Here is a 14,136-nt window from a genome sequence, read left to right on the forward strand (position 1 = left end):
TAGCGGTACATTATATAAAAACATTGGTACATACAGTACACATGTAAGTTATACTATGTGTAACAGTTTATAAACTATTATTATATATATGATATTATATAGTATTTATTATGTGGAAATCTCTTCTTATTGCACAGTGGGCCTCGCGGTTTGCGGACATATCCGATGGAGCGTTTTCTATGAATGTGCAGAACAGTCCGATTGACAGGCTGTGGCCATTTGGGGGCGGGGTGGGGGTGGTGTTAGCCTCTGTTCTAAAAAACTTTCAATGCAGACTTCCTTGCTAGGGAGCTGCAAGGGCCAGTCTGAGGAACCTCAGGATTACTAAAATGGTCGATGGTCTCGCAGATTATCTGAGCCTGCATCTTAGGACGTGGCACTCGGATCTACGATGCTGTCAGGAGGCATCTTTTCTCCACGGACATCTCCTGCGGCATTAGCATATTTTAGCATCGCTACTGTGTTTAAATACGCCCAGGGCTGCAAGCATGCATTAATTGTGTATAAAACTACTTTTAAGAGTAAGTAATAAAGATTATAATATTATAGTTGGGTGTTTTGGGTCCCATGTACACTGCATTTCTTAAACCTACTTGGTTCTTGCTTCTTTAGTAATAGGTCACTCCAGAGCCACCATCAGTGGGGGACTGGAGTCCCCTGGGCTGGACCCTGGGAGAACGGGAGGGGAGGCCCTCCCGTTCCTAACCCTGCTGCACAGCCTGCAGCCCCACACTACCTTTTGTTCCCACTAAGTAAATGGAGGCTGGAGCAGGGCCCGAGCTGCACCAACCTACAGGACACTGACACGCTGAAGCCCGCTGTTATATAAAGTTTGTTGTGGACTGGAGTAATGCCGCGCCGTTGGAGGGAGAGGTCGGAGGGGGTGCGATGAGCGAGGAGCAGCGTCTGCTGGGGGAGAAGAAGAGAAGAAGGGACTTGGAGCATTCTTTATGGAAATAAGGTAAGTAAGTGGGAAAAAGCTGGGGAGGGCAGTTTGGGGGAATTAGTGGTTGGGGGGCTGCCTATTTTGTCAGTCCTGGGCCCCACAATTTCTGATGGCAGCTCTGGGTCACTCCAACCTGAACTACTACAGACGGGATGTAGTCAGCATCCCGGCGTGCGGTATGCCAATGGCTGAAATACCGGTGACAAAATCCTGACAGCATCGGGATTCCGGCACCAGAATCCCGACCACCGGCATCCCGAAGGTAAGTATCGGGCGTTAGGGGGAGGGTTAGGGGTTAGGCATTAGGGGAAGGGTTAGGGTTAGGCACTAGGGGGTGAGTTAGGTTTAGGCACCGGGGAGGGAGTGTTAGGTTTAGGGTGTAGTGAGGGGGAGATTAGGTTTAGGCACTAGGAGTGGAGGTTAGGATTAGGAACCGGGGTGGGAGGGTTAGGAGTAAGGGTTAGACTTACCTTCTGTCCTTATGGGTGTTGGAATAACAACTGTCGGTATTCTGACCAACAGCATCCAGACCGCCGAGATCTCATACCCAACCCTTACAGCTTCTGTAAACTGTTTGGTATTATTTGATTTGGTATTGTCTACACTGTGGTAAGTGAACAACCCACCAATGAAAACCTGTAGGCAAGAATCAGAGTTGTGTGACTTTGTACGCAGCGGCTACGCAATAATATGCTAATGCCGCAAGAGGCGTCTTGTGTAAAGAGTCGCCTCCTGCAGGCTTATGTGATACTCTTCTGCATCCTTGGATGCAGCCATGGGATCACTTGTGTGAACATCGGTCAACTGAGTAACCATCGGGTTACTCAGGATGGGCATGAAATTCACGCTTCCGGGGCCATTGATGCTGCTTTGGAAAACACAGACACTGGCCTTGGCCTTGACCAGAAACAGGGGCTGACACACTCTTGTTTTCTGACTGCATGTCAATCACAATGCAACTTAGGGGGCACTGCGACCGTCATCGCAGATACAGATTGGCACATTCGCAGAACAGATCCCGTGCATGTGCCGATCGGCAACCATCGGAGTTATTCGTAAACCATCGGTTTTGCACACAACTCTGAATCAGGTCCAGACATAAATGAAAAGTACTTTGTGTTATGGTAAAGTAAACATTATTGATTAATATCAACCCTGTGTTTTATTGTTCTGTTATTTATTTACAATTTATCCTGTACACTATGAAAACAATACAAACCTTAGAACATTTATTGATTATGATATGTTGCCATTATCTAAGCCAGGGCAATGGTTAGCAGATCATTAACATTACTTTATTGTGATTGTGTTTATAATGTAAAAAAAAATGGGTGATGAGATCAAAATGGGGCTAATTTTTAACTTCATTAAAATCGATACTGCTTAAGATGTGGGTCTTCCACATGTACATTATACTGCGTGATAGCATGTTAGTTATCAAAAAGTTTCATACTGTAAGAGTACCAACCTACATGCTCCATAAATGCCAGCTAATTCTTATTGCTTATCAACATCGATACAGTTTTCGATAGTGGACCAAACTAATGAGTAGGTTTGTTGTGAACATGGCATTATCATGAGTTAATAAAATAAAATAAATAAATGTGGTCATTAATAAAACCAACGGAACGAGTACCTGCAAAGTCATTATGTGTAAGTAAACTGAGAGAGCAGTCGATTCTCAATAGCATCCTATCCATCCCCTTTATCACCCTTTAGGAGACATCCTTTATTTCCCCTGGGATTTTCAGATAGGCTGGGATGCCTGGATTACACGATCACTTGGTTATACAAATTAGCATAGCACAACTCTTTCAGTGGGTTCAAAAAGAGGGGTTTGAGGTTTGAAAAAAGTGGTTTTAGAAAGGAAATTAATTTGTGAAAAGACATCAGTTTTGGGGGGTCAGTCTGCTACTTGAAAGCTGTCTACAATCTAGTCTTCCTCACAGACAACAGAGTAGTTGAAAATATATTTTTGTTTATTTTAAGAAATAGTTTTGCAATTGTATTTCTGTATGCCATTTTGTTATTTTTTTATGCAATAATTGTGCCTTTCTTTGTTACTTTAAATTGCATTTAATAATGTGCTGTCTTAGTGATAACACCATATGCAAGACCATATGCAAGATATTTATGCAATAATTGTGCCTTTCTTTGTTACTTTAAATTGCATTAAATAATGTGCTGTCTTAGTGATAACACCATCTGCAAGATATTTATGCAAGATAATTGCTGTATCTGCTGATGCTAGTAATTGATGTAAGAACTCAAGTTAAGTTACTGTAGGTTGAGATTGTATGTTGAGATAAGTCAGGGAGTAACTGAAGACTTCCTCAGCTCTCGAACCAAATTGTAGTAGAAGAAAAATTGGGTATTAAATGGTGAGTGCAAAATATAATATGGGGGTAGTTCAATAATTTTTAGACAGACCAGGTGGCTTTGATCATCACATTAAAGGACCGTAACTTATTAATTGAAAAGAGAAAATTGTCCAAATGGATGGTATGGAGAATATGCACCATGGATTGTAATGGTATTGACTATTTGTAATTAGGAGAGGAACCTAATTTTAGCTGTGGTTGCATCCAATTCTATTCTATACTAAAAACTAAAATTGTGCAGATAGTTTTTCAGATATGGTGAAAAAAATGAAACATAGCCATGGTATCCCCACACTCCACTCTCCTGTCACTGTCCCCTTTTCCTTTTTACTCTCCCCCTCTCCTCTTTATCCCCCTCTCCTCTCTCACTATCCCCACTCTTTCTCGCTATCTCCCCATCTCCACATTCAACCTGATCGCTCCTCTTTCTCTTGTTCTACTCTTCCTCTTTCTGTATGCCCCTCTCTTTTTTCTCTCTATCCTGCTTTTCTCTCTACTCACCATTTCTCTTTCTTGGTTATATATTTCCTCTCCCCCTCTTATTTTTCTCTCCTACTCTCCTCTATATCTTCCCTTCTCTCCTCTTACCCTCTCCTCTTTATCTCCCCCACCCCCTTTTTTTCCCCTTCTCCTCTTATTCCCTCCCCTCTTCTTTCTCTCTCACTCCACTGACTTTTCAATCCCTATCCCTCTCCTTTTTCTTATACCTTCTTCTCTTTCTTTCTCCCTCCAACTCCCTCCTATTTCTTTCTCTCTGTCTCTCCCACTTTCTGCTTTCTCCCCCTTTTTACTTTTGCTCTCTTCTCTCTCTGCTCTCTCTCCTTCTCTACTCTATTTATGTCTTCCCTCTTTCCTCTTTTTCTCTTCCCCCTCTACTCTTTTTCTCTCTCCCCCTTCCTCTTTCTTTCTCTTCCGCTTTATTGGGTCAAACTTTTTGGCCTCCTCTCTCTGTCTCTCTCTTCCGCTATGCAGAAAAGTTAACTGACCCAGACAACTTATCATATTGTTTTGCCTGCCAAGTTAAAAGGTTTTCCTTTTGAAATCACTCTGACTAAAGAATGTCTCTTAGATAAAGTATACCAAAACAGTTGAGAAACAGTTTGCCAAAATTGTAAATAATGCTGTTTTTGTATGTTCAGTATTTGAAAGCAGAATCAAGAAATCCCAAAGTACTTTTTGCTATAAACAAATCACAGAAGGACCTAACGAAGCCCACACGTTTACAATGTATTTCCCCAATTCCCCTTTCTGCCAACACTGGAATCGGGAAATGGGGAAATCAAACATGTTGGAATTCCTTAATTCCCTGATTCCGGGAAAAAATGATTGGGATCGGCCAGTCGGTGATTTTTTCCCCGGTCTGCTGACGGCTGCTGGTGGCTGCCTGGTACTTTGGGGTCTATTTACTAAGCAGTGTTAGGAGACAGGGTGAAAAGTGATAAGAAAGTTATAATTTACCAGCCAATCAGCTCCTAAGTGCCATCTCACAGGCTGCATTTGAAAAATGACAGTTGGGAGCTGATTGGCTGGCACCTTATCACTTTTCACTCTGTCTCCTAACACTGCTTAGTAAATAGACCCCTTTATCTCCGTCTACTATATCTCCATTCAAGGCTTAGTAAATAGACCCCATATTTGCTTACCTGCCTTCTTGGTTTATATAGATATTGTTGCAGTGTATGGTGGGTTAACATATCTTCTACATCTTTTAAGCTTTTCCTCCGTTGCTCCAATGCTTGCATGTCTAGACAGACGGCACTGACATTTTCTCTTCTGAAATGGAAAAAGTTATATGTTTATAGCGGTTCATGAAAAGTAACTTGATACATGCCGGACATTAATGACACAACAGGAAATCTCTGCACTGCAAGTTTAATTTCGCCTGTTGCAAATTCACATCATTTTATGCATTTCGTATAGTATACGAATAGCATAAACCCTCACTGGATGGATGCCTTGGCAAAACAGTTGGTATGGCGTGGTTTGTGGGTTACCAGTATTGTGGGACAGTTCTTCATTGATGGAACATTAATAGCAGCTCGTTAACACTGCAACATGGTGGACAGCACTTCGAACATATCTTATTAACTTTATGTTAAAACTCGAGAATAAAAAAAGATACGTAAAAACAAAGAACACCATTGTTTATCTTATGAAGTTCTGCATCTGTTTGACATGTCACATGACTACCTTCCCATTTAAAAAATTAGAGTTGCATCCAAGATGGCCAACTCCAAGATGGCCGCCATACTTTTGCGATACCCTAATAAGTGTTCCCCACTCCCATATCATATGTGTAGACACTAGATTAATATATCCTTACTCATGTCCTTTTTATAAAGGTGTTACCACACTCATGGATGGACCACCTTGTATGTATATATATATATAATTATATATATATAAAATAGTGTAGTAGGTAAATAATACATAAATATATAGAAAGATCAGACTTATCTGATATTTTTCCACTTCAACGCCAATAGATGAAATAATAAACCCAGTGTTTTGGTTTGGACATAGGTTTTGGTTCTGAAACCATTTTCATGTTTTGGCTTTGGGTTTGGTCAAACAAGATATAATCCTGTAATTTGATGTTCCATTTGTTCATACATTATTATTAATATTAGTGTTCATTTACAATATTTTCCCTTTTCATCAATATTTTCATTTTTTATTGTCCAAGGGCTGCAGGGAGCTTGATGTCTAAACTATATGATAGAGCAGCGGCACAAACACAACAGTTTAATATTAGATACAACACCTATAGAATACAATACAAATAAATAGAAGCCATGTTCTTTTGTGCAACACACAGAAATTAATGGTGACAGATTTAGAGGCCAGTTCATTTAAAAAAGTAGATACAGATTGTTACGTCTGAGGGTTGGTTTAGGCTGGAACAGGCATGGGAGGCTGAAGAGGAGAGTTGGGAGGTGTGAATAAACCTGGGTGGCTTAAGCCAGGACTTCCTCATGTATTGCTGTGAGGAGTTCGAGGAGCTGCAGAGGATGATGGGCCAGAAGGTGAGAACAAGAATGGACTGTCTTTATTATACAGAAGGTTGGAATGAGAACTGGAGATGATAATATTGAATGAATGAGCAGAATTGGATTGGGACCGATGATGCTGGATTGAGAGCAGGATCGGTTTGAGACCAATGTTGATGATTTGAATAACTTGATGGACTTGAATTCAACGTTGAAGAATTGATGAACTTAATCGGTTTGAGACCGATGTTGAAGAATTGAAGAACTAAATTGACATGAGTCCGATATTAATGAATTGAGGAACTTGATTGGTTGGGACCGATGTTGATGAATTGAAGAACTTAATTGATAAGTGTCCGATGTTGATGAATTGATTAACTTGATCGGTTGGGACTGATGTTGATGAATTGAGGAACTTAGCTGATATGAGTCCAATGTTGATGAATTGAAGAACTTAATTAATATGAGTCCAATGTTGGAAGCATCAGATGAGACCGATGATGGCTGTAAGAACAAGTCTCAGTGGTAAAAACCAGACTGGTGTGCAAGATGGTATAGGAGACTTGTATACCAGATATAGAAACTGGATATAATGGACTGGGACCGTTCAGATACAGAGTACATGGGAGGTCAGAACTGAGCTGTAACTTCAGCAAGAAGTGACATTGTACTGGCAAAAGAGGCCTGTCTGGAAATGGAATTTATAGGGGAGGATCCCCAGGGATTGGCTGCTGCAATCGGCTGGTCTGGGAGCAGCACTCTGAGTGGAGGAAGAGCGTCAGGTGACAGAGTCCAACATGGCTGCGCCGATACTGTTGTTTAGGAGGGAACTCTGGTGTGCAGCCTGTGTGCCATCATGCTAGGAAGACACACTGTGAGCAAAGTGGCTGTGGAGAGCCTTCTCCATTCTCAGTAACAGGAGACTGAGCAGATGGGGCAGAGCAGCACAGAGAGATCTCAGCAGCAGCCGGGAGCAATGTGCAGTGTGAGCGGTGCTATCCTGGATAGGCACCGGAGTGGTAACAAAGTGGTTTTATTAATCCAGAGTGTGACAGCACCCCCCTTAATGGGAGGCCCCAGGACAACTCTTAGGCTTTCATGAAAACTTGGCATGGAAAGCTTGGATCAACTGAGGAGCATGGACGTCAGAGGCAAAAGTCCGGGAATGTTCTTCTGGGCCATAGCTCTTCCAGTTGATTAAGTACTGGAGACATCCATACCGGATTCGAGAGTCCAGAATCTTTACCACTTCGTACACTCAACTCCATGATGAGTCTGGACTTTGGGTGCCTTTGGAATGGCAGAATGAAATCGGTTGAGTATGAATGGTTTTAATAAAGGAATATGGAAGGAATTGGTATCCCCAGAAAGGGAGGTAGCTTGAGTTTGAATGAAACTGGGTTGATTACACGCTCAACGATGACTGGCCCAATGTAACAGGGCGCAAATTTCATGGATGGCACTCTTAAACGCAGATTTCGTGTAGATAGCCAAACTCATTCACTTTCCTTGAGACTGGGAACTGCTCTCCTCTTCCTGTTGGCAAACTTCTTGTACCGCTCAGAAGCTTTCACAAGGGAGGAGCGGATCTCTTTCCAAATCTTAGTGAAGTGCTGCAAGGTGCAGTCAGCAGCTGGAACCTGAGAGTCAGGAAGCATCTGGAATTCACGGGTGGAGGCCATAAGTGGCATAAAAGGGTGTGGAACCAGATGAAGAATGGTACTGATTGTTGTGACAAAATTCCGCCCAAAGAAGCAGTTCAGCCCAGTTGTCCTGAGAGGAGGATATGTATAAATGAAGAAAAGACTCCAGATAGATCTTGGTTCACTCTTTCCATCTGGCCATTAGACTGGGGGTGGTAGGCAGTGGAGAAATTGAGCTTGACTTGAAGTGAAGAACATTAAAGTAGTCCATGAAGTCTGAAGATTTATTGTATGAATAATTGAGCCAACTTGGGAGCTGACGGAAGACCAGTGAGGGGTATGAAGTGAGCCATCTTGGTGAACTGGTCAACTACCACCCAGAAGGTGTTGAACTTGTTTCAAACCGAGAGGTCGGTAATGAAGCCCATCGACAGATGTGACCATGGTTGATGTGGAACAGAGAGATGAAGTAACTGCACAGCTGGAGACTGTCAAGGCACTTTATGCTGGGCGCACTTGTTACAAGAGACAATAAAGTCTTGGATGTCTTTTCTGAGAGAGGGCCACCAGTAAGACCCAGAAATTAACTCAAAGATCTTTTGTATGCCTGCATGACCTGCGAAGCAGCAAGCATGAGCCCAATGTAGCAGTTGCTTGCATAATGTGGGCTTTACAAGAGTTTTCGCAACAGGTGGGGAGGATTCTACTCCAACTGCAGAGAATGCTACTGGATCAATGATCAATGCTACTGGATCTTAGCGGATGTAGTCTCATTTTCTTGCTCCATGGAGCAAGAGAGAGCATCAACCTTTCAGTTCGAGACCCCTGAACGAAAAGACATTTTGAAATTAAATTGTGAGAAGAAGAGAGCACATTATGGCTTGCCTTGGATGGACTGTCTTAAAATATGAGAGGTTTTTGTGGTCTGCAAGAATGGAAATGGGATGCACAGCTCCTTCCAAAAGATAGCTCACCTCCTCCAAGGCAAACATAATAGCGAGAAGTTCTTGATCTCCAATAGAGTAGTTGCACTCAGCAAAAGTGAATTTTCTGTAGAAATATCCACAGGGGTGGAAAAGACCATCAGGAGCACGCTGAGAGAGCACAGCTACAACTCCTATGGAAGAAGCATCAACTTCCAAGATGAATGGCTGTGTAACATCAGGTTGACGAAGAACAGGAGCTGAAATTAACTTCTGTTTGATTTTTTGGAATGCTACCTTTGCTTCCTCTGACCATCGGGATGGATTGGTACTTTTCCGGGTGGGAGCGGTAATAGGTGCAATGATGATGGAAAAGTTCTCTATGAATTTGCGATGCTAGTTCACAAACCCTTGGAAGCATTGAACAGTCCTGAGAGTATTAGGAAGTGGCCATTCCTGAGTTGCTTGGAGCTTTTCTAGGTCCATTTTGAAACCAGGACCTGAAATGATATATCCCAGGAAGGGAATTGACTTGACTTCGAAGACACACTTCTCCAATTTGCAGTAGAGAATATTGGAACAGAGATGTGTCAGAACCTCCTTTACTTGCCACCAATGTTCTTCCAGATCATTGGCAAATATGAGAATATCATCAAGATAGACAACAACATGTTTGTACAACAGATGGCGGAAAATTGACATAGTGCTGGAATACTTCAGGAGCACTGCGAAGACGAAAGGGCATAACTAGGTACGCGTAGTGACCATCGCGGGTGTTAAATGCGGTCTTCCACTCGTCTCCTTCCTGAATTCGTATGAGATTATATGCTCCTCGCAAGACCAATTTGGTGAAGATGGTGGCTCCACTGTCAGTCAAAAAGAGGGAGAGGATAGCGGTTTTTAATGGTGATGCCATTCAGTCCCCTGTAGTCAGTCCAGGGGCGCAGACCTCCGGCCTTTTTTTTTGACGAAAAAGAAGCCAACACAAGCGGGAGAGGTGGGAGGATGATCCCTTTTTAAAAATTCTCTTGGATATAGTCAGTCATGGCCTTTGTTTCTGGGAGCAATAGCGGATAAATTCATTTTCTGGGAGGAGATTTCCCAGGGATCAATTAAATTGGACAATCCCATTGACAGTGAGGAGGAAGAATATCAGCACCAGATTTACTGAAAACATCAGTGAAGTTTTGATAAGGAGGAGGAGGAGTATCCGGATGAGACGGTACTGCAGAGCATACTTGAAGAACTTTTTGGAGACAAGAACCAAAGCAGGAAGATCCCCAAGCAGTGATTTGTGAGGTTCTCCAGTCAATTTGAGGATTATGCAGATGGAGCCAGGGCAAGCCCAGAACTATGGAATGCGAGGCCCTGAGTATGACAGAGTGCAGAGCACCAATCTTCACTCACAGAGGTCGAGTCTGAAGGGTAATTGTACCCTCTAGGATGCGGCTTCTATCACAGCTATGAGGTAGATAGGATGAAGCAGACTCTAGGTTGGTAACGCCCATCGCTGGACCAATTCATATGTGACAAAGTTATCAGCTGCGTCTGAATCCAATAGCGCAGAGACTTGCTTGGCCACTTGAAGAGAAACTGAGAGAATGCAATCAGTTTTCTTTGGAGAAGAATGAACTACTTCTAACTTAGCCTCTCCTTGCCTAGTTAGGAGCGGGAGTTTCCCGGACACTTGGGACAATTGTTGAGCTGATGAGAAGGAGTAGCACGATATAGACAGAGATTCTCAGACTGTTGCCTTCTGTGTTCTTCCTGTGATAGGTGAGAACAATTGATTTACACAGTTCCTCTTTGGGAGGAGAAACTGACTGAGGCCAGACTGTGCCAATAAAAGATGGATTGACACCATGGGCTGAGTGTAATAGGGTGCAAGTTAATGTGCAAGTACAAAGTCACATTATCTCGCAGTATGATGTGTGTTTGTACTCAAAATCACACTGTAATAGAGTGCGAGTAGGAGAGGCGAGTATGTACAGATGCGACTCCGTGTGAGTTTTTCTTTGGGGAAAACTTGCAACTTGTAATGCGAGTTTCATTACAAGTTACCAGTTTCACAGAAGCCTTCACAGATCAGTAAGATCCGTGAAGGCTTCTGTGTCTAAAAAGCAATGATAGTGTTAAAATAAAAAATTACGTGGGGTCCCCTAAAAGCACAACCAACACCAGGCGGTCCTGGTTGTGAAAGTACGTGTGGAAAAAGTACGTAGGGGTCCCCCATATTTTCATCAACCAGCACCAGGCTCTGTGACCTGATCCTGGTTGTGGAAATATGGGGGACAAAATGAGTGGGGGTCTCCCGCATTATCCACAACCAGCACCAGGCTCTAATTAGTGGGGGTGTAATGAAATAGCCAGGGGACTTGCATCACGGGGACACCTGGCCAAAGCATTAACCATCCACACTAGTCAGCCCAGGGATTCTCCCTCTCCAGGGTATCCCAGGCTGGGGCTGAAGCCCAGGGCTATCACCCCATCCCTGGTCGGTGGATGCGGTGTTGATTGTGTAAAAAAATATATAAATAATATTGTCTATTACAGGCGGACTAGAGGTCCCAGCAAGACTTCCCTGCATGCTGGTACTTGGAGAACCACAAGTACCAGCATGTGGGATATTAAGGGCCTGCTGGTACTTCTAGTCCACCTGCAAAATAAATATAAAAAATATGACAAGACACACACTGTATATTGTATCTTTTTTATTACACATACATATACTCACTCACACTACATACTTACCTTGTCCCTTGTGTAGGTCAGTCCCCATGTCCGGTAGAATCCACGATAGGGACCTGTAAAAAAAAAAACATACTCACCTACCCCTTGGTTCTGGACCTCGTTGTTCCCTATAGGCATCCACATTTTTGGCAAAATAAAAAAGGCAAAAACGGGGCCCACCGGACATATTGCTGTCCTACTTTTTAGAAAGCTGTGCACATATGACAAATACTACAGACTGTTTACAAATAAATTATAAAATTGCAAAAAGGAGAGAGTCTCTTAACCAGTGACGTGCGGTGACATCCCCTATTCACTCTCCTCTCACTACACTAAGCTGTCCATTCATTCTCCTACCTGCATCACTGTGTCTTCTCTTGCTTCTGCTGACTGAGTTCCGATGTCTAAACACTACAGTGCTCTTACTGGTCACATTAAACATCCAAGGTGTCCATCAGTGCCCCAGTCACACCCCCCATACTGATGCCTCTATTAGCTTTCTTTCTGTGCAGCTTGCTACTCATGTTGTGGCCCCGCCCCCCAGCTCTGCAAGCAGTGTCTGATTATACAGAAGCGAGGCTGAGCTGTTGCTGCCTCATCTCTCATCTCCTTGCAGTCCCAGGGAGCTGCACAAAGCTGGTGAGTGTTAACTATAAAAATGACTACAATGAACAAAGAAGATGTTTATAAGTTATAAATATCTTCTTTGTATTATTCTAATCAAATGTTAAGAGTATGACAGGGGAGGCTCTGCATCCCCTGCCTCCCTTGTCTACCGTGACTGCACGTCCCTACTCTTAATCTATGTTATTATGGTGTGGTATGTTGACTACACGCGTTTAGATCGTGAGTCTATCTATAGCCAGGACGGTTAAAGCGGCAGAGAAATCTATTCGTCAATCTCTGCCCCATTTGGAGGATATTTTTGTTAGAAGGAGTTTATTGGAAGCAAATAAGATCATCGCTAATTCCAGTCATCTGTGTCATTCCTTATTTTCCTTCCTGCCCTCTAATAAATGCTACGTGTACTAAAACCTGTACAATTAGGTTGAGGAATAGTTTTTTTCCCCTTTGGTGATTTCTAGATCGAATTTTTAATACATTGTGTTCTTTATATATATTTTATACTTGGAAGTCTTGTAAGAATCACATGTGCTGGGCCGGGGAGAGAAGCTGCTGCTCTTCTCACTCCCTGCCCGAAGTGCCATCCTATTACGGGAGTGGGGTGACGGACTGCAGGACCTGGGCCCCTCCAACAGGCCCCAGGCAAAGAGTACTTGCCCCCCTTCTCTGTGCCCATATATATATATAATTATATATATATATATAATTATATATACACATACACACTCAGGTGTGTGTGTGTGTAGCTGGCTGAGGCTTCCTATCTCCCCACATGGACTGTTTACATTAGATTATAGCTGTATTAGAGCTGTCAGCGGGAACAATGGGTAGCTAAAGAGGAGTGCTGTAAAACATTACAAAGCGAATAAAGCTGCAATTTAATCTTTTTATTAGAGATGAGTAGTTTGGATTTGGCTGGGACCTTCCCACTAAGTTTGGATCTCGTGGCAAATCGTCTTCTTTCATGGACGTCTCGGCACGGTCAATAAAAGATTACATTTTGCCTCTTTCTGAGATCTGGACTTGGCGGGAAGATCTGAGCCAAAACCAAACCACTCAACTCAACTTTTTATGTCAATGAGTTTTATTTTCTAGGAATTGGAAATTATAGCGCACTGCCAGGTTTGGGAACGGCCGAGTATTTAGAATCATTGCTGTGTGGTCATTTCCAGAAGCAAGTTTATGAATGCCTCTAGCTACTCGTAGCCCTACAAGCTTCTTTATGCTGAAATATTAATATCATTAATTTGTGGAAGTGGATGCATCATAAGTTAACAGATAAGTTGAAAAATGTGGTCGGGTCTCTGCTCAATGGGGGCAAATTATGGGGGAGGGGATCTCTTTGCAGAAAGGGACAAATTCTGCAATAAACCAAGTTGCTTTCTGTATATTATATATGTCCAGTGGTGGCTCCAGAGGTGGGGCCGTAGCACAGTCCAAAATTCAAATACAGGAGTCACACCAACTGCCACCAAACAACCTGCCAAACAAGGCTGGCTGTGACTCACTGGCAGTTGCTGTGGTTCCCCTATTTGAATTTTAGATTGTGCTGCCCCTCACCTCTGGAGCCGCCACTGTATATGTCTCTTTCCATAGGGGTAGAATTTTGGTAAAGGGGCCTGAAATGCAACCAACTAGAATATATTACAAGCTGAGTCTGCGTTATACAATATGGACAGAATGCAGATGTGTCCGGCACTGTATTGTTAGAATGTTGGACTTCTAAAAGTAAATTATTGTTAAAACATACCAACGAACAATGAAGGCTCCAGAGGTGGGGCTGCAGCACAGTCCAAAATTCAAAAAGGGGAGCTATACCAACTGCCAGTGAGTACAGACCGACGCTGTTTGGGGTGGCAGTTGGTGTGGCTCCCCTATTTGAATTTTGGACTGCGCTGC

The 14,136-nt window shown here is 42.9% G+C and overlaps 1 protein-coding gene across 1 annotated transcript in view; it reads right to left on the reverse strand.

The window, feature by feature from the left end:
• The window catches only part of LOC148511474 (sodium/hydrogen exchanger 3-like), a 99,758-nt gene that overhangs the window by 19,928 nt on the left and 65,694 nt on the right, over positions 1 to 14,136 (reverse strand). The window contains exon 11 of the mRNA XM_088442210.1: positions 4,971 to 5,100. Coding sequence (XP_088298336.1) covers positions 4,971 to 5,100 — 130 coding nt within the window. The remainder of the gene's footprint in view (positions 1 to 4,970; positions 5,101 to 14,136) is intronic.

This window comes from Taudactylus pleione, unplaced genomic scaffold (genome assembly GCF_031769625.1).
Source record: "Taudactylus pleione unplaced genomic scaffold, aTauple2 ptg000306l, whole genome shotgun sequence".
Lineage (NCBI taxonomy): Eukaryota > Metazoa > Chordata > Amphibia > Anura > Myobatrachidae > Taudactylus > Taudactylus pleione.